The sequence below is a fragment of the Callithrix jacchus genome, chromosome 13 (assembly GCF_049354715.1).
Source record: "Callithrix jacchus isolate 240 chromosome 13, calJac240_pri, whole genome shotgun sequence".
Lineage (NCBI taxonomy): Eukaryota > Metazoa > Chordata > Mammalia > Primates > Cebidae > Callithrix > Callithrix jacchus.
The window spans coordinates 51,019,742-51,039,896 of NC_133514.1; the positions used below are offsets into that span (position 1 = coordinate 51,019,742).

At 43.6% G+C, this 20,155-nt stretch overlaps 1 protein-coding gene across 1 annotated transcript in view; it reads right to left on the minus strand.

The window, feature by feature from the left end:
* The window catches only part of GNAL (G protein subunit alpha L), a 192,789-nt gene extending 173,501 nt beyond the window's left edge, over positions 1-19,288 (minus strand). The window contains exon 1 of the mRNA XM_008979470.5: positions 18,595-19,288. Coding sequence (XP_008977718.4) covers positions 18,595-18,952 — 358 coding nt within the window. The 5' untranslated portion in view covers positions 18,953-19,288. The remainder of the gene's footprint in view (positions 1-18,594) is intronic.
* Positions 19,289-20,155: the final 867 nt, after the last annotated feature.

The following is a 20,155-nucleotide window of genomic DNA, read 5'->3' on the forward strand; positions in this document are numbered from 1 at the left end:
TAAAAAGGGAAAACAACAGAATGAAAAATTGAAGATAGTCTACAGAAGTTACAGGATACCACTAAGCTAATCAATATATACATTTTGAGAGTCCTAGAAGGTGAAGAAAAAACTAAGGAAGAAAGCTGATTAAATGAAATAATGGTCAAAACTTTCCAAATCTGGAGGGGAAATGGACATCCAGCTTCATGAAGCTCATGAATTACCAACAGGATAAAGCCAAAGAAGTTCATACTGAGACACATTATAATCAAATTGACAAAAGTCAAAGACAAATAATTTTGAGAGCAGCAAGAGAAAAGCAACTTGTCATGTACAAGGGAGCCTTCATAAGACTACTGGCAGATTTCTTAGCAAAAATCTTTCAGGTCAGAAAGGAGTGAGATAATAGGTTCAAAGTTCTAAAAGAAAAAAGTGCCAACCAAAGAACACTATACCTGGCAAAACTATCCTCCAAAAAAGAAGGAGAGAGAAAAATTTTCCCAAACAAAAGTTGAAGGTATTCATCACCACCATATATGACATCCAAAAAATGCTAAGGAGAGTTCTTCAAGTTGAAATGAAAGAACACTAAACAGCAAACGAGAAAGAATATGAAAGTATAAAGCTCATTTGTAAAGGTAAATATGTAGACAAATAAAGAATACTGTAATGTTGGTATGTAAATAATTTTAATTTTAACTTAAAAGTTAAAAAACGAAGTATTAACACTAACTATATAAAAATGTGTTAAAGAATACACAACATAAAAAAATGTAAACTGTGTCATCAGTAATATAAATGGAACACTTCCAAACTCATTTTATGAAGCCAGTGTATGCTGATACGAAAGTCAGATTAAAATACTACAAGAAAAGAAACTATAGGCTAATATTCCTGATGTCCACAGATGCAAAAATCCTTGATAAAGTATTAGCAAACTGAATTCAACAGCACTATGATCAAGTGAGATTTATCCCTGAAATACAAGGATGATTCAACATATGCAAATCAATTAATGCAATACACCACATTAACAGAGTAGGATAAAAATAACAGTTATCTCAATAGATACAGAAAAAGCATTTAACAAAATTCAACACCATTTCATGATTAAACACTCTCAATAAACTAGGTATAGAAGGAATTTACCTGACTATAATTAAGGCTACATGTGAAAAGCCCATAGCTATTATATTTAATGGTGAAAAAGCAAAAGCTTTTCCTCTAGAATTAGGAACAAGGCAAGGATGCCCACTGTTATCACTTCTCTACAGCATACCACAGGAAGTCCTAGCTGAAGCACTTAGGCAAGAAAAAGAAATAAAAGGCATCAAATTCGAAAGAAGAAGTAAAATTATCTGCTTGCAGATGGCATGATCTTATACATAGAAAAATCTAAAAATGTCATCAAAAAACGATTAGAATAAATGAATTCAGCAAAGTTACAGGACACAAAATCGATATATAAAATCAGCTGCAGGCTGGGCATGGTGGCTCATGCCTGTAAGCCCAGTACTTTAGGAGGCTGAGGTGGGCAGATCATGAGGTGCAGCCCATCCTGGCCAACATGGTGAAACCCTGTCTCTACTAAAAATACAAGAATTAGCTGTGTGTGTGTGGTGTGTACCTGTAGTCCTTGCTACTTGGGAGGCTGAGGCAGGAGAATTGCTTGAACCCAGGAGGCGGAGGTTGTAGTGAGCCAAGGATGTGCCACTGCACTCTAGCCTGGGAGAGAGAGTCAGACTGTTTAAAAGAAAAATCAGTTGCAGTTTTACACACAGTAAACTATCTGAAAATGAAATTAAAAACAATCTCACTTATAACATCAAAAATAACAAAACACTTCTCCAAGGAGGAGAAAGACCTTTATACTGAAAACTTGCATACAAAACAGTGATATAAGAAATGAAAGAAGACACAATTAAATGAAAAAAATCCCATATTCATGAATTGGAAGATTTTTATCGTCAAAATGTGCATACTACCCAAAGCTACCTACTAATTCAATGCAATCACCGTGCATGTAAATCCTAATGACTTTTTTTTTTTTTTTACAAAAATAGAAAAAAACAGCCCTACAATTCACAAGGAAACACAAAGGACTCCAAGTAGACAAAGTAATCTTGAGAATGAAGAACAAAGCTAGAAGCATCATATTTCCGGATTTCAAAACATACTACACAGCTACAATAATTAAAACAGTATGGTACTGGCATAAAGACAGATACATAAACTAAGGGAACAGTCAGTTGAGTTCCAAGAATACAAAATGGGGAAATGTTAGTTCCTGCAACAAATAGTATTGGGAAAATTATATATGCACATGCAAAAGATTGAAATTGGATCTTTATCTTATACTACTCACAAAAAATAAATCAAAATGTAGTAAAGACATAATTGTAAGACCTGAAACTGTGAAATTACTGAAAGAAAATATAGGAAAAAAAATTTCTTGACATTAATTGATCTTGGCAATAATTTCTAGGATATGACACCAACAGCACAGGTGACAATGTCAAAATTGGCAAGTGAGATGACATCAAACTGAGGGGCTTCTGCAAAGCAAAGGAAACAATCAACAGAATGAAGACGCAACCTATGGAATGGGAGAAAATATGTGTAAACCACATAAAGGCATACCTTGTTTTATTGTGTTTCACTTTATTGTATTTTGCAGATATTGCATTTATACAAATTTACTAATTTTTAATAAGTTTCAGGTCTGTGGTAACCATGTGTTGAAGATGTCTATCAGCACCATTTTTCCAACAGCATGTGCTCACTTTGTGTCTTTGTGTTACATTTTGGTAATCTTTGTAATATTTCAAATATTTGCATTATTATTATATCTGTTAAAACGACCTGTGATAAGGGATCTTGGATGGTACTATTGTAGTTGTTTTGTAGTATTGAAGTGTCACGTACAGCACCGATATAAGATGGCAAACTCAATCAATAAATGGTGTATGTGTTCTGACTACTGTATTGACCAGCCATTCCCCCATCTCTCTCCCTCTCCTGGGTCCTCCCTATTCCCTGAGACACAACAGTATTGAAATTAGGCCATTTAATAATCCTACAATGGCCTCTAAGTGTTTGAGTGGAAGGAAGAGTTTCTCACTTTAAATACAAAGCTAGAAATGATCAAGCTTATTGAGGAAAGCATGTAAAAAGCCAAGACAGGACAAAAGTTAGGTCTCTTGTGCCAAACAGCCACGTTGTGAAGGCCAAGAGAAAGTTCTTGAAGGAAATTAAAAGTGCTACTCCAGTGAACAAATGAATGATAAAGTGAAATAGACACATTGCTGAAATCAAGAAAGTGTGAGTGGTCTGGATAGAAGATTAAAGCAGCCACAGCATTCCCCTAAGCCAAAGCCTAAGCCAGACTAACTCTTCAACTTCAAGAAGGTTGAGAGAGGCGAGGAAGCTGCAGAAGAAAAGCTGGAAGCTAGCAGAGGTTGATTTATGAGGTTTAAGGAAAAAAGCTGTCTCTGTAACATACAATTTTAAGGTAAGGCAGCAAATGCTATTATAGAAGCTGCAGCAAGTTATCCAGAAGATCTAGCTAAGATCACTGATGAAGGTGGCTCCACTAAACAACAGTTTTCAATGTAGGTGGAACAGAAAGCTGTTCCACCTACCCAGGACTTTCATAAGTAAAGAGGAAAAGTCAATCCCTGGCTTCACGATTTCAAAGGACAGGCTGACTTCCTGTTAGGTGCTAATGCAGCTGGTGACTTTAAGTTGAAATCAATGCTCATTTACCGTTTGAAAATCCGAGGTCCCTCAATAATTAGGCTAAATCTGCTCTGCTTGTTCTCTATCAATGGAAAAACAGAGCTTGATGACAGCACATCTATTTACATTACAGTTTACTGAATATTTTAAGCCCACTGTTGGGACCTATTGCTCAGAAAAAAAGATTATTTTCAAACTATTACTGCTCACTGACAGTGCACCTGGTCACCCAAGAGCCCTGATGGAGATGTACAAGGAGATTAATGTTGTGTTTATGGATCAAAAGTAATTTTTACTCTGCAGTCTTATTATTTCAGAAATATGTTTCATAGAGCTATAGGTGCCAGAGACGGTGATTGCTCTAATGGACCTGAGCAAAGCAAACTGAAAGCCTTCTGGATTAGCCAAGCATGGTGGCACACGCTTTTAGTCTCAGTTACTTGGGAGGCTGAGGCAGGAGAATCATTTGAGCCTGGGAGGTTGAGGCTGCAGTGAGCCATGATCATGCCACCACACTCCAGCCTGACAGAGTGACACCTTGTCTCAAATAACAACAACAAGAACAACAACAACAACAAACCTGGCAAGGATGCACAATTCTAGAGGCCATTATGAGCACCCATGATTCCTGGGAGAAGGTCAAAATAACAACATTAACAGGAATTTGGAAGAAGTTGATTGCAACCCTCAGGAATTGCTATGAGGGGGTTCAAGACTTTAGTAAAGGAAGTAACTGCAGATGTGGTAGAAATAGCAAGAGAACTGGAATTAAAAGTGGAGTCCAAAGATATGAGTAAATTGCTGTAATATGATAAAACTTTAATGGGTGATGAATTGCTTCTTACGAGCAAAAAAAGTGGTTTCTTGAGATGGAATCTAATCCTGGTGAAGATGCTGTGAACATTGTTAAAATTGTTACAAAGGACTTAGAATATTCTATAAACTTAGCTGATAAAGCAGCATGTTTGAGAGGATTGACCTCAATTCTGAAAGTTCTCCTATGAGTAGAATGCTATCAAAAGCATCACATGTCGCAGAGAAATGTTTCATGAAAGGAAGAGTTAACTGGTGATAAACTTCATTGTTGCCTTAGTCTAAGAAACTGCTTTCAGCAACCACCACCCTGATCAGCCAGCAGCCACCAATATCAAGGCAAGACTTTCCACCATCAAAGAGATCTGGACTTACTGAGGGCTCAGGTGATCGTTTGCATTTTTAGCAATAAAGTATTTTTAAATTAAGGTGTGCATTTTTTTAGACATGATGTGACTGCACACTTAATAGATACAGTATAATATAAACACAACTTTTATATGCACTGAGAAACAAAAAAATTCATGTGACTCACTTTTTTTCCATATTAACTTTATTGTGGTGGCTTAGAACTGAACCTGAAATATCTCTGACACATGCTTATGTCTGATAAGGGGATAATCTCTAAAATATATAAAGAACTCCCACACCTCATAGCAAAAAAAAAAAAAAAAACAACCAAAAACAAATATTCAGATTAAAAAATGGGCTAATGACATGAATAGACTTTTCTTAAAGAAGACATAGACTGTAATCCCAGCACTTTGAAAGGCCAAGGTGGGCAGATCACTTGAGGTCAGGAGTTTGAGACCAGCCTGGCTAACAGGTGAAACTCTGTTTCTATTAAAAATACAAAATGTAGCCAGGCATGCTGGCAGATGTCTGCAATCCCAGACACTCAGGAGGCTGGGGGCAGGAGAGTCGCCTGAACTCAGGAGGCAAAGGTTGCAATGAGCCAAGATTGCGCCACTGCACTCCAGCTTGGGCAACAGAGAAAGACTCTGTCTCAGAAAAAAAAAAAAAAGACATAGAAATGTCCAACAGGTATATGAAAAGCTCAATGCTATTAATCATGAGGGAAATGGCAAATAAAAACCATAATGAGATGTTACCTCACAGCTTATAGGATGGCCATTATCAAAAAGACAAAAGTTAGCAAGTATTGGCAAAGATGAGAAACTGAAACCCTTGTACACTGCTGGTGGGAATGTAAAATGGCATAGCTGCTATGGAAAACAGTACAAAAATTCCTTAAAAAAATAAAAAAAAAGAATTACCATAAAATCCAGCCATCCCACTTCTGGATATATATTCAAAAGAACTGAAATTGAAATCTCCAGGAGATAGCTGCCCTCTTATGTTTACTGCAGCATTTTTCACAATGGCCAAGAGACTGAAGCGAACTAAATGTCCAATGGCAGGTGAATAAAGAAAATGTGGAACACACATACAATGGAATATTATTCAGCCTTAAAAAAGTAGGGAATGCTGCCAGATGCAACAACATGGATGAACCATGGAGGACAGTATGCTAAGTTAAACAAGCCACTTATGGAAGGAGAAATACTGCATGATTCCATTTATATGAGGATCCATAATAGTCAAACTCACAGAAGCAGAGAGTAGCATGGTCATTTTTAGGGTTTAGGGGATAGGAAAGGGGAGAGTTGCTATTCAATGGGTATAACATTTCAGACACGCAAGATGATTACGTTGTAGAGCTTTGCTGTACAACATTGTCCCCGTATAGAACAGTATGGTATTGTACTTAAAAACTTTTTAAGAGGGTAGATCTCATGTTAAGTGTTCTCACCATGATAAAAATAAATAAATCAACTCAAAGAGGCAAGAGGAAACTTTCAGAGGTGATGGATATGCTCTTGGGTGTATACACATGTCAAAACCAACCAAATTGTACACTTTATAATATGTGCTGTTCTCTGTACTCATTTCAATTATATCTCAAAAGAGCAGTTAAATTAAAAAAAATTTTTGGTAATGGACTTAACCTTCACCTCTATTAATAATTTCACAGGAAGAAGTAAAATGTTCTGGGTAAGAGCAAGCTTTGATAAGGAGAAATAAAGAAGGAAATACTGATATTAAGGAAGAACGGAGGCAAAATGCAAGAGATGGGGTCCAAAGACCCTGGAGTAGGCTTCGTGGCTGGGTCTGGAAACTGGGGAAGGAGCCAGGAAGTGGGCCAGACAACTGAGCTCCTCTCCCTCTGTGCCTGGGGGTTAGCAGGAGTTGAGACACATATTACAGAGGGGGGTGCTTATCATTACTACTCACTGATCACCCTAGGCCCATTCCTCACTATTCCCACTTTCAGCCCAAAGACCCTGGGCCTTAAGTTGCGCCTTGGGCTGCTCAGGGCATAGTGAAGTCACAGCAAAGGGTTAAATGGAAGGCCTGCTCTGGAGGCCAGGGTGACTGTGTGGTAGGGAGTGGGAATACTGCTGCTGGCATTCCTAGCCGTAATTCCAAATACACTGCGTGATCCAGGCTGTGACTTAGGGTATAATCCACATGTGTGATCCATGATGTGTTCCGTGGTGTAACCCACTGCCTGATCAGGGAGTGCAGAAGGGTGTGACTCACTCTGGGACCACAAAGTTTGGGCTCCACTGAAGAACCCCAGTGCTGCTTCCTTTGTATTGTGGGTTGAATAACAGGATTTTGCCATTACTCTAGAAACCCATCGTCTATTTTCCTAGATGAACATTTCAGCTATAACTAATTAAAATTGATTTATCCTATTTGCAGTTAGGATAACCTGTAGGAATTTAGGTGAAGGGAAAGGCTGAGGCTGAACACCACCAGCCTCACTAAGAAAAACATCACTAAGATGATTTTCTTCCGAGGCCACAGACTGGGGTGCGGCCTGCCTCCATCTGTCCCCAGGCAGCAAGGGTTAACACGGCCACAAAGAGTGTGTGTATGTGTGTGTGTGTGTGCGCGCGCGTGCCCATTGACACTGGGCTTCCTATCCCCTGTTCGAAGCTCATTAGATTATTGTACCCAAGCCCAAGGGTGGAGAGCATTACTTCTGGAAAACACGTCATTAGAGCAATAGAGGGAAACGGATCTGAACGTTAAATATCATCCTGCATTAGACATAGGGAAGTCTATGGGATCGACCATCGCTCGGCATGCTTTTTAGTTCCACGCGGCACTTATCAAATAGCTGATGTTCAGGAGGCTGTTACATTAAAAGTAATTCTAAAACAAAGTACCAGTTAAAATAATTTCAGCGATCAAGAGTCACGTTAACTGTTTCTTAACTGGCACTATTTTCTCCATATTTTATTGGTTCTTTTCAGCACACTGAATTTCTTCGTACAATGAAAACCTATAACAAATAACACGTTTCTATATTTTCTTAAAAAAGAGGGACACTTCCGGCCGGGCGCGGTGGCTCATGCCTGTAATCCCAGTACTTTGGGAGGCCGAGGTGGATGGTGACTATCCAACACGAGGTCAAGAGATGGATACCATCCTGGTCAACGTGGTGAAACCCCGTCTCTACTAAAAATACAAAAAATTAGCTGGGCACAGTGGCATGTGCCTGTAATCCCAGCTACTCAGGAGGCTGAGGCAGGAGAATTGCTTGAACCCAGGAGATGGAGGTTAACGTGAGCCGAGATCGCGCCATTGCACTCCAGCCTGGGTAACAAGAGTGAAACTCCGTCTCAAAAAAGAAAGAGGGACACTTCCTTAGAGGTTACATAAATCAATTAGAGCATATTCTAAATGGATTTTAAACAAAGTAGACTTAAAGCAGATACAGGAATTTCAATAAAACTATGCACAATGTGCGGAGTGTTTTTTCATTTGCTCTCTGTGGCACCTGCTGCTTTCCAATGAGCCACTCAAAATGAGGGGTTCTACAAACTTGTCGATTTTAAGAACAGAAAAATACTCTACAAATATTTTTTTTTTTGAGATGGAATCTTGCTCAGGTGGGAGTGCAGTAGCGCCATCTTGACTCATTGTAACCTCCACCTCCTGGGTTCAAGCGATTCTCCTGCCTCAGGTTTCTGAGTTGCTGGGACTACAGGCATGTGCCACCATGCCTAGCTAATTTTTGTATTTTATTTGTAGTAGAGACAGGGTTTCGCTATGCTGGCCAGGATGGTCTGGAATTCCTGACCTCAAGTGATCCACTGCCTCAGCCTCCCAAAGTGCTGGGATTACAAGAGTGAGCCACCACACTCAGCTATAATTTTTTTTTTTTTTCAGTAGGAGGGCTCTTGGATACTGCTGCCCTCCTCCTCTGTCCAGCCTCCCCTTCTCACTGGGGCGGGCTGCTCCCACCATATTCTGTGCCTGCATGGATGTATTTTATGCTGTGCTGCAATGGCTGGTTGATGCCTTTGTCTCCCTCACAAGGTCATAAGCTCCTGAGCACACAGGACAGCTCCAGAGACAGCTCCACTTTGTAGACTGATACCTGACAGAACCTAGGACATGGCAGACGTGCCACTGATGTCAGTAATTGCTACTGAATAAACAAATAGAAGCCCATAACACAGCACTACTGACGTCCTTCTCAATAGATAAGTTGCTTTACAAATCAAGCCGCTGATTGATCTGTGGCGTATTCTCACTCTCCGGGCTATGCTGGCTTGGGCCTCATTCTGGGCTTCCTCCCCAGGATAGCTGTGGGCTTGTGGTCTGTTTACACGGGCCTCTGAGGGTGATTGGGGAGAAAGAGGCCGGCTCTGGGATCAGTACTTGCCTCTTGCTCGGTACTGATTCCTTCCTGGGGCCACTCTGTTATTCTGAGTCTTGTTCTGCTGGCGAGCTTTATGTCTACAGATTTCTGTGTCTGGCCTAATTCCAGTGGCTGATATTTTCCTAGAAAATAAAATGCAGCTGGGGTCGAGGCAAATGTGTGCTCTATGATTCTGGCGCTGACCTGTGTTTCTCCTGTGGCATCCTGGCCAGCAGACTCCAAATCACATTCTCTAGATGCTCCCAAAGTACCTGTAAAATACAACTGCTTCTCTGCAGCCAAATTAAAGGTTCCCTTTTGTGGCTTTTTATCCACCTTCCTTTCAGCGATTCTCTTCTCACCTAGACAAGAAGAGTTAATTTAGAACTCCACTGCCAAAAGTGTCCTGCAGACTGTACAGGGGAGAGTAGCTGATGGCTGGATTCTGAATTAGTTATCTGCTCCCTCCTCCAAAAGCTTTAAACACTTTAACCACAACTAAAAAAACACCCATTTTAATCACAGCTTTAAAAAAATCTGATGTTGTTCTTACAGCAGTAGTAAATGAACACAGTGTTCACTGCCTTAGTGTGGTCAGTGATTTTGATTAAATAATGAACAGCACTTGAAGTTCACAATGAGTGGATTTCTTGGGGGAAAAAATGGCTTTTCATTTTTTTTCTTCATGCTGATTTACAATCTCCAACCTCCTGTGATGGTGCAATCTATACAATGCAGCTTCTAATATTGACTTGTGGAGCACTTTGATGGCTGGAGATAAAAGGAGCAGTTTCCTTCCTGTTTGATAGCACTGCACACTGTTGCTCAAACTTTCTTCATTTTCTTGAAGCATCAGTTCCATTAGGTAATCACTCCAGGTTGCTGCTACATTCTGGGAGCTGTGGGTGCTTCTGGGTTCTTTCAGCAGCTCCTTGATGAACAGGAAACCAGCTTCCAGGTGCAAACTTGGAACAGATTTCACAGCTGCTTCTGCTCATAGTTTGCACCCAGGATCAATAACAGCATTATGCTTTTATTATTATTATTATTTGAGATACTCTTGCTCTGTCACCCAGGCTGAAGTGCAATGGTGCACTCTCGGCTCACTGCAACCTCCTGTTTCAGCCTCCTGAGTAGCTGGGATTACAGGTACCCGCCACCATGCCTGGCTAATTTTTGTATTTTTTTTTTTTGTAGAGATGGGGTTTCACCATGTTGGCCAGGTTGGTCTCGAACTTCTGACCTCAAGCTATCTGCCCACCTTGGCCTCCCAAAGTGTTAGGATTATAGGCATGAGCCACTGTACTGCCTGGCCAGTATTATGCATTTGTGTGCAAATATCAACATTAAACGATCAAGTTCCTACCTCTCCTGTTTCTCCCAACTCATAAAATATCCCAAGACAGGGGGATGCCCATCATATTATTGAGATGTTTCCCCGTGAATCCCTGGAATCATGTTCTTGACCCACACTGTTGCCATTTGTCTCTGAGCACGTGCAGGCTCAGACTGGTATATTTCTCTTAGGTCCTTGTCCTTTCTCTTCAACAGCACAGTGAACTTTTCCAGGGCTGGGGCTATGCTCTCTGCCTCGTGGAATGTCCACATTGACCAGAGAAGAACCTGGCACAGAGCAGACCCTTGCAGAGGTGTAAATGTTTGCAGCTGGTGAGTAATATAAGGGATTTGATGAATAAAGTGAACTTTTCCCTTGTGACTCAAAGTGTGGGTACTATCGTGCCTTATTTTCCTGTTTATGTCAAAATATTCCCTTCTTATACTTTTCCTGGGAGAAGTTCACTTCCTCAGAAGGAAAATTCACTTTGACTACAGAAGAACACACCAAGTGAGCATTAATCCAAAGCATAGTGATGCAACCTACAACTTCTCCAAGGCTCTTCTGCTAAGTTTAGAGAAAGAGGATGTCACAGTGTGTTTGCTGTCTTCCTCAACCCTCCATCAATCGGCAGGTTGACCTGCCTCTCACTAAATAACATTTTCCCAGAGTGGCAAATGAAATCACAGCGGGAAGCGTTGAAGAGAGCTGTCTAACCCTTGAAGATTCTGTTGGGCAGCTTCCCTAACTCGCAGCTTCAGTGGCATTTGGTGTAACACCTGATAACAGCTGGGCAACAATCCCATGATTCCTCCTGATGAGGCAGACGTGGGGCAGCCTTGCAGGATGGGACACAGGGCCAAGCCAAGCCAAGTGGCCTGCAGGAGTGGCGTGTATGTGCCCCTCCCTTCTCTAGGGAGGTACTGACACTTCAATGCATGTCTAGAGGACTTTCTTTGCTGAGAATAATTTAACCCCAGAACTGCAGTTGAAAAAGTCTTTAAATGATGCTTTTTTATTTATAAACCACAGCTTTCAATAATGGGCTGCTATCTTTCCTGCTGTGGTTAACTGACCTGTGCGTTTCAAGAGTAGGGCCATCAGCTTATGGCCCCTAGACAGGCTCATTAGAAGAACCTTATACCCATCTGCTCTGGCCACTTTGCTATCCTATTCTTCTCCACCAGCTCCTCCTCTTGGGATCCTAATTCAAGGACAAAATCCTTCACTGACCTCTTTTCTTAGTAAGAGACTAAAACAAAAAGCCTATTATTTGGAGCAGTTTTAGGTTCACAGCAAAACTGAGAGGATGGTACAGAGTACAGCTGCCATGTACTCCCTTTCCCCACAGGCCTGGCCTCCCCACCAGCAGCATCCCTTATAGAGGAATGCAGTCCATGAACCTACCCTAATGCTTCATTGCCACCCAGAGTCCACAGGGCTGGAAGCATTACACTAGGATTCCTTCTTGGCATTGTACATTCTGTGGTTGGACAAGTATGTGGTGACATTGTCCACTCTTATGGAATCATATGGAGCGGTTTCCCTGCCCTGGAAGTCCTCTGTGCGCTGTCTGTCCATCCCTAGCAAGGGAATTCTGAAGAAACAGGGAATAGTTTTCACTTGACCCCTAAACATACTTAGAGTCACTGCTTCAGCTGACAGAAGGTGATTTTCTGTTTTTTAGCAAAAGAGTTGGTTTCCGCTTAAAGCCACCCCCCCCAAAAAAAAACCATAACCAAACCAAACCAAACAAAGCCCAACAGCTAAGTATTAATAAATTTATTTTTTAATAAAATAGTGGCTCATGCCTGTAATCCCAGCACTTTGGGAGGCTGAGGCAGGCGGATCACCAGAAGTCAGGAGTTCAAGATAAGCCTGTCCAACATGGTGAAAACCATCTCTACTAAAAAAAAAAAAGCCGGCTGTGGTAGGGGGTATCTGTGACTCCAGCTACTTGAGAGGCTGAGGCAAGAGAATCACTTGAACCTGGAAGTCAGAGGTTGCAGTGAGCCAAGATGGCACCACTGCACTCCCGCCTGGCCAACAGAGAGAGGCTCTGTCCCCAAAACATAAATAAATAAAAATGAAAATAAATAAATGTAGCCTCAAAGTAAATTATCCTGGGTGCTGTGAGGATAGAGAAATAATGGTCTAGGGCCCCGGGGTTCTGGAGATCTTCTGGTTACCACCTTCAATATCATCAGTTGGTTTTGGCCCTTGGAGTTAGGTCTTATATTTGAAAATGCTAATCTTTGGACACTTTTCATAGACTAATCAAATTAGCTAGATACCTGAATTAGCTAGGTCTTTTGGTCTCAACTCAACTGAAAAACCTGCTTGCCACTAAAGAATTTCACTCTAAATGTCACATTAGTCTGACACCCTTAACAGGGAAAGTCACTTGTGCTGGAGGAGCTGAGGCTGAGTCCAGGCACCTGAGTGTTTAGAACGTGGACGCATAGCTTGTGTCAAACAAAGATCAGCAATTCCTCTCCTGCCCTCTTCTCTTCACCCCCAGGAGCATTCACCATTCCAGTCTCATCTGACACCTTCCTGGCTGTTTCCTGGATGGCACAGGGTGCAGGAGTAGGCACATCTGTTCTATCTTCTAGCAGCAAAGTCCTCCCAAGAGCAGGCACCGCCGCTGCTTCAGTATCTTCCTGTCCCTTCTCTTGCACTTGCCAGGCTATGAACCTGCCCACCCAGTGGATTCCTTCTCAGCCCTCCTTATCCCGGAGCTCCCAACTGACAACGCTGGCCACTGCCTTCCTCCCCAAACCTCTTCCTTTCTTGGCTGCTTCCAGCCCTCTGTCATTCTTTGTACTCTTCTCCCTCCAGCCCCCTTTGAAAGGCTGGAGTCCTCCTATCCTGGGCCCTCCTCATTTCCCTTCTCACTCTGCATGTCCTCCCCAGGTGACGTGTACTCGCTGGGTGGCATGTGCTCCCCAGGTGGCTGGTCCAATCTGGCCAGTGCACTAATGACTCTGGGTGACACATCCATTTCTGGCTCTGCAGCCTCCCTGAGACCAATGGCAAATGCCCAGCTGCTCTCCAACCACTGGCTGCTGCACACCTAAGTCCCCTCAGTCTCAACACATCTAGACAGGAGCTCACTGTTCTCTTCTCCCTCCATCTGCTTCTCCCTCTTAAATTCCTCACTCAGAGAATGTCCTCACCATTTTACTCAAGGGTTCAGTGACATTCCTTCATCCAGATGTTCTTCTTTCCCTCCATCTCATCAGCCACCAGGTACCTGAGATTCCATTTTGCCCACACCTGCAGACATGCCTGCCCCCTTCTGTCATCATCACCGCATCTGACTGAGGTTGCCTCCTCACATCTCTTTTTTTTTTTTTTTTTCTGAGACTGAGTCTTGCTCTGTCACCCAGACTGGAGTGCAATGACACGATCTTGACCCACTGCAATCTCCATCTCCCGGGTTCAAGTGATCCTCCCACCTCAGCCTCCCGAGAAGCTAGGATTATAGGTACCCGCCACCATGCCCAGCTAATTTTTATATTTTTAGTAGAGATGGGGTTTCACCTTGTTGGCAAGGCTGGTCTTAAACTCTTGACCTCAGGTGATCTGCCCACCTCAGTCCCCCAAAATGCTAGTATTACAGGTGTGTGCCACCACGCCCAGCCTTCTCACATCTCTTGACTGGACTGCTGCACCTGCCTCCAGCTGGCCTTGTAGCCACTGGCTAATGTTGTTTGGCAAGGCCAGCCTGTCTGGGCTTCATCCTGGCTCGCACGGTGGGCTGTGTGCACCTGGGGCTGGATGTGCTTTACTAGGACGTGTGATCTCATTATGTGAATTTATAAACATCATTTCAGTTAATTTCATTTATTCCTCTCTAAGCCAGTGGCATCAGGATTATCATTGAGATGGAAACTGAAGCTCTAGGGGGGTCTACCTAAGTTCATGTAACTGAAGGATACGGATACTAAGGGCCTTGGACAAGGTCCGTCTGACTCCAGTGCCATGCTCTATCCATCACACACGCCCCTCTGCATCTTTTAGTGGATCATAGGATATCCCCAAATGTTGAAAGAAGTGTTCATAAAATGCTCATATATTCCAATGACACACCTACGCACCAGGAGCTACAACAGCTTGAGTCTGTTTTCAGGGCCAGTACTAATCATGTGAATAAACATGAGACGGTTGGAAAGTCCAAGAGAGCATTTTTGACAGAGTGCACTGAACTTCCGGGGTTTTGCCAGGTGAAAGAATTAGCTAAATCCCTGGGATGAAATTAGGCTTCAAGTAAACAAAGGCAGTTTCCAGTCTATCAAATTTTAGTTAGTATCATTGATATAACAGTTTATAACAAGTTATACAAAATAAAAGTTTTGACTTAAATGCAACAATCTCACTGCATTCTTTTTAAGGCTGTGAGGATGTGTCATGCTTTTGACTTCAGAAACGTTAAGGAATAGCTAGAATATTGGGATTTCTTTTGATTTTGAAAGTCATGGTGCCACAGGAGGCTGTGGCAAAAAATGAAGACAGCCAGTTAATAAGGATGAGCTCAAGGCTGCTGCAGAAGTCTATAACTGCTGTCTTTTCTTGGTCACTTCTGCATTCATTAAGAAAGAGACATTTACTTGGAAAGAAGTCATCAAAACCCCAGAGTGAAGAACGTTCCTTCTGTGTTTTGTATGTGTGTGCGTGTGTGTGCTCCTCTGAGAGCACCTAAAGACACAGATTAAAATCATGCCAGCATTCTGATACAAAAGAAAACCAGCAAATGTCCCAAAGAGATTGCTTACTTCTTAAAAGATGTATTCCAGACAGAGAAATAGAAAATACACAAACAATAACAAGAAATAATTGAAAAAAGTAAAAAACACAAATCCTATCTATAGTCGAGCATTTAAAATTCGAATAACAATCTGGGAAAAGAACCATATTAAAGGGGTGGTAGGGTGGAATGTCGTGACCCTTCCCCAGTAGGAAGGTGGTGAACACAGTCAATGAAAGATGAAGAAAAAACAATGGCATTTCCACTGGAGGACTCTGGGAAGGTCTCCTCGAGGAGATGATGGGAGATGGGACTCACCTCAAACTAGCGGGGCTGGGAGACAAAGGGCACTTGACTGGACACGATGGCCTATGCCTGTAATCCCAGCACTTTGGGAGGCTGAGATGGGTGGATCACTTGATCTCAGGAGTCCAAGACCAGCCTGGGTAACATGGTGCAACCCCATCTCTACATAAAATACAAAAGTTAGCCAACCATGGTGGTGTGCACCGGGTAGTTCCAGCTACTTGTGGGGCTGAGGCAGGAGGATTGCTTGAGCTCAAGAGGTCCAGGAGGCAGTGAGCTGTGATCACACCACTGCATTCCAACCTGAGTGACAAAGTGAGACCTTTTGTCTTAGTGTCTCAAAAAAACAAAAAAAATTTGGAGACCAAGTCTCACTATGTTGCCCAGGCTGGTCTTGAACTCTGGGCCTCAAGTGATCTGCCCACTTCAGCATCCTGAAGTGCTGGGGGGATAAAAAAGAAAGAAAGAAAGAAAGGACACCGCTGGAGCTGAGTCTGAGGTCTGTGAATCCAATGCCCATCTCTCAGTGCACATTTTCAAAATAAACAAATGAATGGGGTCAGTGAGCAAGAATATATGGCTGTTAAACACAATGGCAGCAGAAGCAATCATCTGAGGATATTAATGGTCAATAAGTCATGTTTCTGACTAAAAAATTTCCAGCTAAATCAATTTTAAAGCCTAATAAAATCAAGAACCTGTGTGTGTTTAACTCAAATCTGAATAATATCTAATAAACAATGTCAACAGTATGTGTTTTAGTGTAGATATCGTTGGGTGGAGGATACAATATACTTTCCCCGAAAATCTGGGAAAAGCAGCATATAGAGAGAGTCATTTGATTTGATGTCACTTCAGATATGATGCTGATGTATAAACTCTATGAGGCTATGAGATGATGTCTTCAAAGAGTGCATTCAAAGGTGTTACAAGAAGCTGACTCTTCAGAGCTCACCATTCTATTCTTCGGACCATATCTAGTCCCATTGTTTTTCACAGATTCACAGTCTTATTTTTACTATATATAAAGCATTTTCTGCTTCCCATATATTTTTGTTATTTTAAAATTATGTTCAACTGTATAATCATATCAAAAGAACAGTATATTGTTATAACTCCTGATCCTATTTGGCTCATTCTTCTTTGCTAGTTTCTTGAGATGATAATTCTCTCCCCCTTTAAAAAGATTCTCCCCTTTTGAATTATTTTAATTTGATGCATTTAAAAAATTTTGGCTGGAATAATTTCTAATTAATGTCTTTCCAGGGTGGGCATGGTGGTTCAGGCCTGTAATTCCATCACTTTAGGATGCTGATGTGCTTGAATCACTTGAGGCCAGGAGTTTAAGATCAGCCTGGCCAACACATGAGACTTTATTTATTTATTTATTTTTGAGACAGGGTCTCCAGCGCATCACTCGGCTAATTTTTGTATTTTTTGTAGAGACAAGGTTTTACCATGTCACCCAGGCTGGTCTTGAACTCATGAGATCAAGTGATCCACCAGCCTCAGCCTTTCAAAGTGCTGGGATTACAGGCATGAGCTACCGTTCTGTCTCTATTTTGTTTGTTTCTTTCCAGAAAAATATGTGGGTGAGGGTATACTTTGAGTACTTGCATATCTGAAGACTTATTTTGCCCTCACACACCAATAATGCTCTAACAAGGTTTGAAATTTTAAAGTTCCACTTCTGTATCCTCAGACCTCTGGAAACACATGCTCAGTATATTCTGGAGGTGAGCACTGGAGGGGAGAGCTCTGCTACTGCTCAGCCCGCGTTCCTGTTGAGATAATCTGTGTAATTACTGTTTTTTTGTTGTGTCTTCAAAACCATTTCCCTTTGCTTTAGAAATCAGATATTTCACCAGATACAACAGCTAGGTTTGTGTTGTTTTAAATTATTCATTCTTGCAGTGGGCAAGTCCTCTCAAACTCAATATTTATTGTATTCTAGATCATAAATAAAAGTTGCATTCACTTATAAGCAGGCATCTTGCTAAAGTCATGGAATAGCTCCTTTTACCAGGCATAAAAGAGAGCGCAGACCTGAACAACTATTATTCCTTACATCTCACAAAATTGGGATCAAAAGCCTAATTATTATTATTTTGTCTTAAAATTTAAAAGGCAACAAGTAGTATCAGGAAATAATGGGTTTTTTTTTTTTCCATTTTACAGTAGAGCGTGTAGACCCATGTTTTCTGTAACTCGTAGGCGCATACGTACTTGCTATAGCTAAGCTCTGAAAAATACTACTAGGAGAGCAAGCATTTGGTTCCTTGAAAATGCTGGGATTCTGCGCCCGCCCTCCCGCACGCAGTTACGGAGCCAGGACGCTGGGGCTCGCCACCCTCTCATGCTGCTGGTCCTCAAGCAGAGCAAACCTCCCAGCGCCGGCGTTGAGCTTCCACAGTAAAACGCAAGTGCAGCTCAAGTTCTTTCTCAAAAGGCAGGCCACACCCACCCACAACACCGCGATTGGAATAAAAGCTTTGCGGCCAAGCTAAAAGGCTTTATAAATCTCCTTTCATCTGTGTTCTCAAAACAAAGTGCCAGCCTCCTCGTGTGGCAGGAAGCGAGAGGCTTGGGTAGACATCCCCGGGGATTAGACCCTGTGGAAGGCGATCAATCGAGGGGAGACTTCCCAGAGAGGCTTATTAATTAGAGCGAGCGAGCTGCAGAAAGCTCGAAGCACCAAGAAGAGCAGAATCAGCCGGTTGTGTGCTCCCGGCTAGGTCAGGGGAACCATTCTGCCCACAGTGTAAACGCTCTGTAGCCCGTCCGCGCCCGCCGCCAGTCCCAGGATTCAGGAGCTCCTCCCGTCGCCGCTCCCCGGTCCCCGTCGACCCCGCAGCCCCGGAGCGCTGTCCCCGCGACCCCGGAGCGCTGCCCCCACGGCCCCGGAGCGCTGTCCCCGGGGCGTCCGCCGGCCGCGCGGCCGGGACCTACCGAGCAGCAGGAGCCGGTGCGTCTGCTGCAGGTCGCGCTTCTGCTCGCGCAGCATGCGATCGATGCCCCGGCTCACTTTCCTTGCCTCCTTGGCCGCTTCGCGCTCCTCGGCGCTCAGCTGTTCGGTGCGCCGCCGCTTCTCCTTCTGCTTGTCCGCTTTGGGCCGAGCGCACGCCGGGCTCCCGACGCCGCCCCGAGGGAGCGGGGTCCGGGCCGTGTCCTCTGCGGCCGCCGGGACTAGGGCTGGGGCCGGGGCCGGAGCGGGCTGCGCGTCCTCCACCGGCGGCTCCGAGGCCGCGCAGGGGTCGTCCCCTGGGCCCCCGAAAAGCAGCGGCCGCAGACTGTAGCACAGACCCATGTGGGCGCGGCACCGAGCAGGGAGCGCGGGACTAGGGCGGGTTGGTCGCCGAGAGCGGCCTGGTTCCCGCGCCCGGTTCAGGCTGGCGCCGCTGAGGAGGGGCGGGAGGGGGCTGCACCCGGACGCCGTTCGGCGCTGCAGGCCGCCAGCTGCGTTAAGGGGGTGCGGCGGGCCCGGGCCGAGGGCCACGGCCCCTCACTGCCCCAGAGGGCCATTTTGCATTTTTCGCTGAGTGCAGGGGGTGGCGGCCGACTTGGCTGGAGATCACTTGATAACGCCCAGAGCGGGCAGAGCGGACCGGCCTCCGCTAGCCCGGCCCCCGTTACCGTAAATGCCGCCGCCGGTCCAGCCCTCGCTACCGTAAATACAGCTGCGTGGCTTGGCTTTCGTTACCGTAAATACTGCCGCGCAGCCGGGTTCCCGTTACCGTAAATACCGTCGCGCGGGCGGGTATTTTGTACCGTAAACATTGCCGTCTGAGCCAGGCGCGCAGCTGCGGACAGTGCCGCAGTGGCTGTGCAGTCACCACCTGGAGCCGCAATTGCGGCAATTAGAAAACCAGGGTGGCTTTGATCTTGGGTCACAGTAACTAAGGACGGAAAGCCGGGTGCAGGGATAGAGACCGTGGCTTTAAAGCCTTCAGTTTCCCCAGTACACTGCTTGCAAAGATCTCTGCACCTTGCCACTCCCTTTTCTGCTCATTATCTTACACGTGTGTCCTCACACTCTTTATCCTTACTTTAATTAGTATGATATCTTTGACCTCTACAAAATCTCCAATTCTGGAGTCTGGTCCACGACACCATTTTCAACAATCTCCACCCTTAAAAATGAAAACCACCCTTAAAAAAGCACATATTAATTGCCATGTACTATTTATATTTGCTGAAATGAGAATATGAGATTGTACACTGTATTAATCCAAAATACGGCGCAGAGGGGAGCAGATGGGCGTTCAGACTAGGTGCGCTGCCTCCACGACGCTGAGAAATAAGCCCGCCAGTGGTCCTATGTCTTCAGTTATTTCCCACTGATCGTACATCATCTAATACAGCTTCTGCAACAGGTGAACATTTGAATATAGCTTGTGAAAAACCTCCTGTTTTCATGTGCTTCTTGATTTCCGGGAAAATGACGTGTAATATTATAACTGATAGTTAAAATACTCTAATATCTCATTAACACACCAGATTAGGCTGTTTA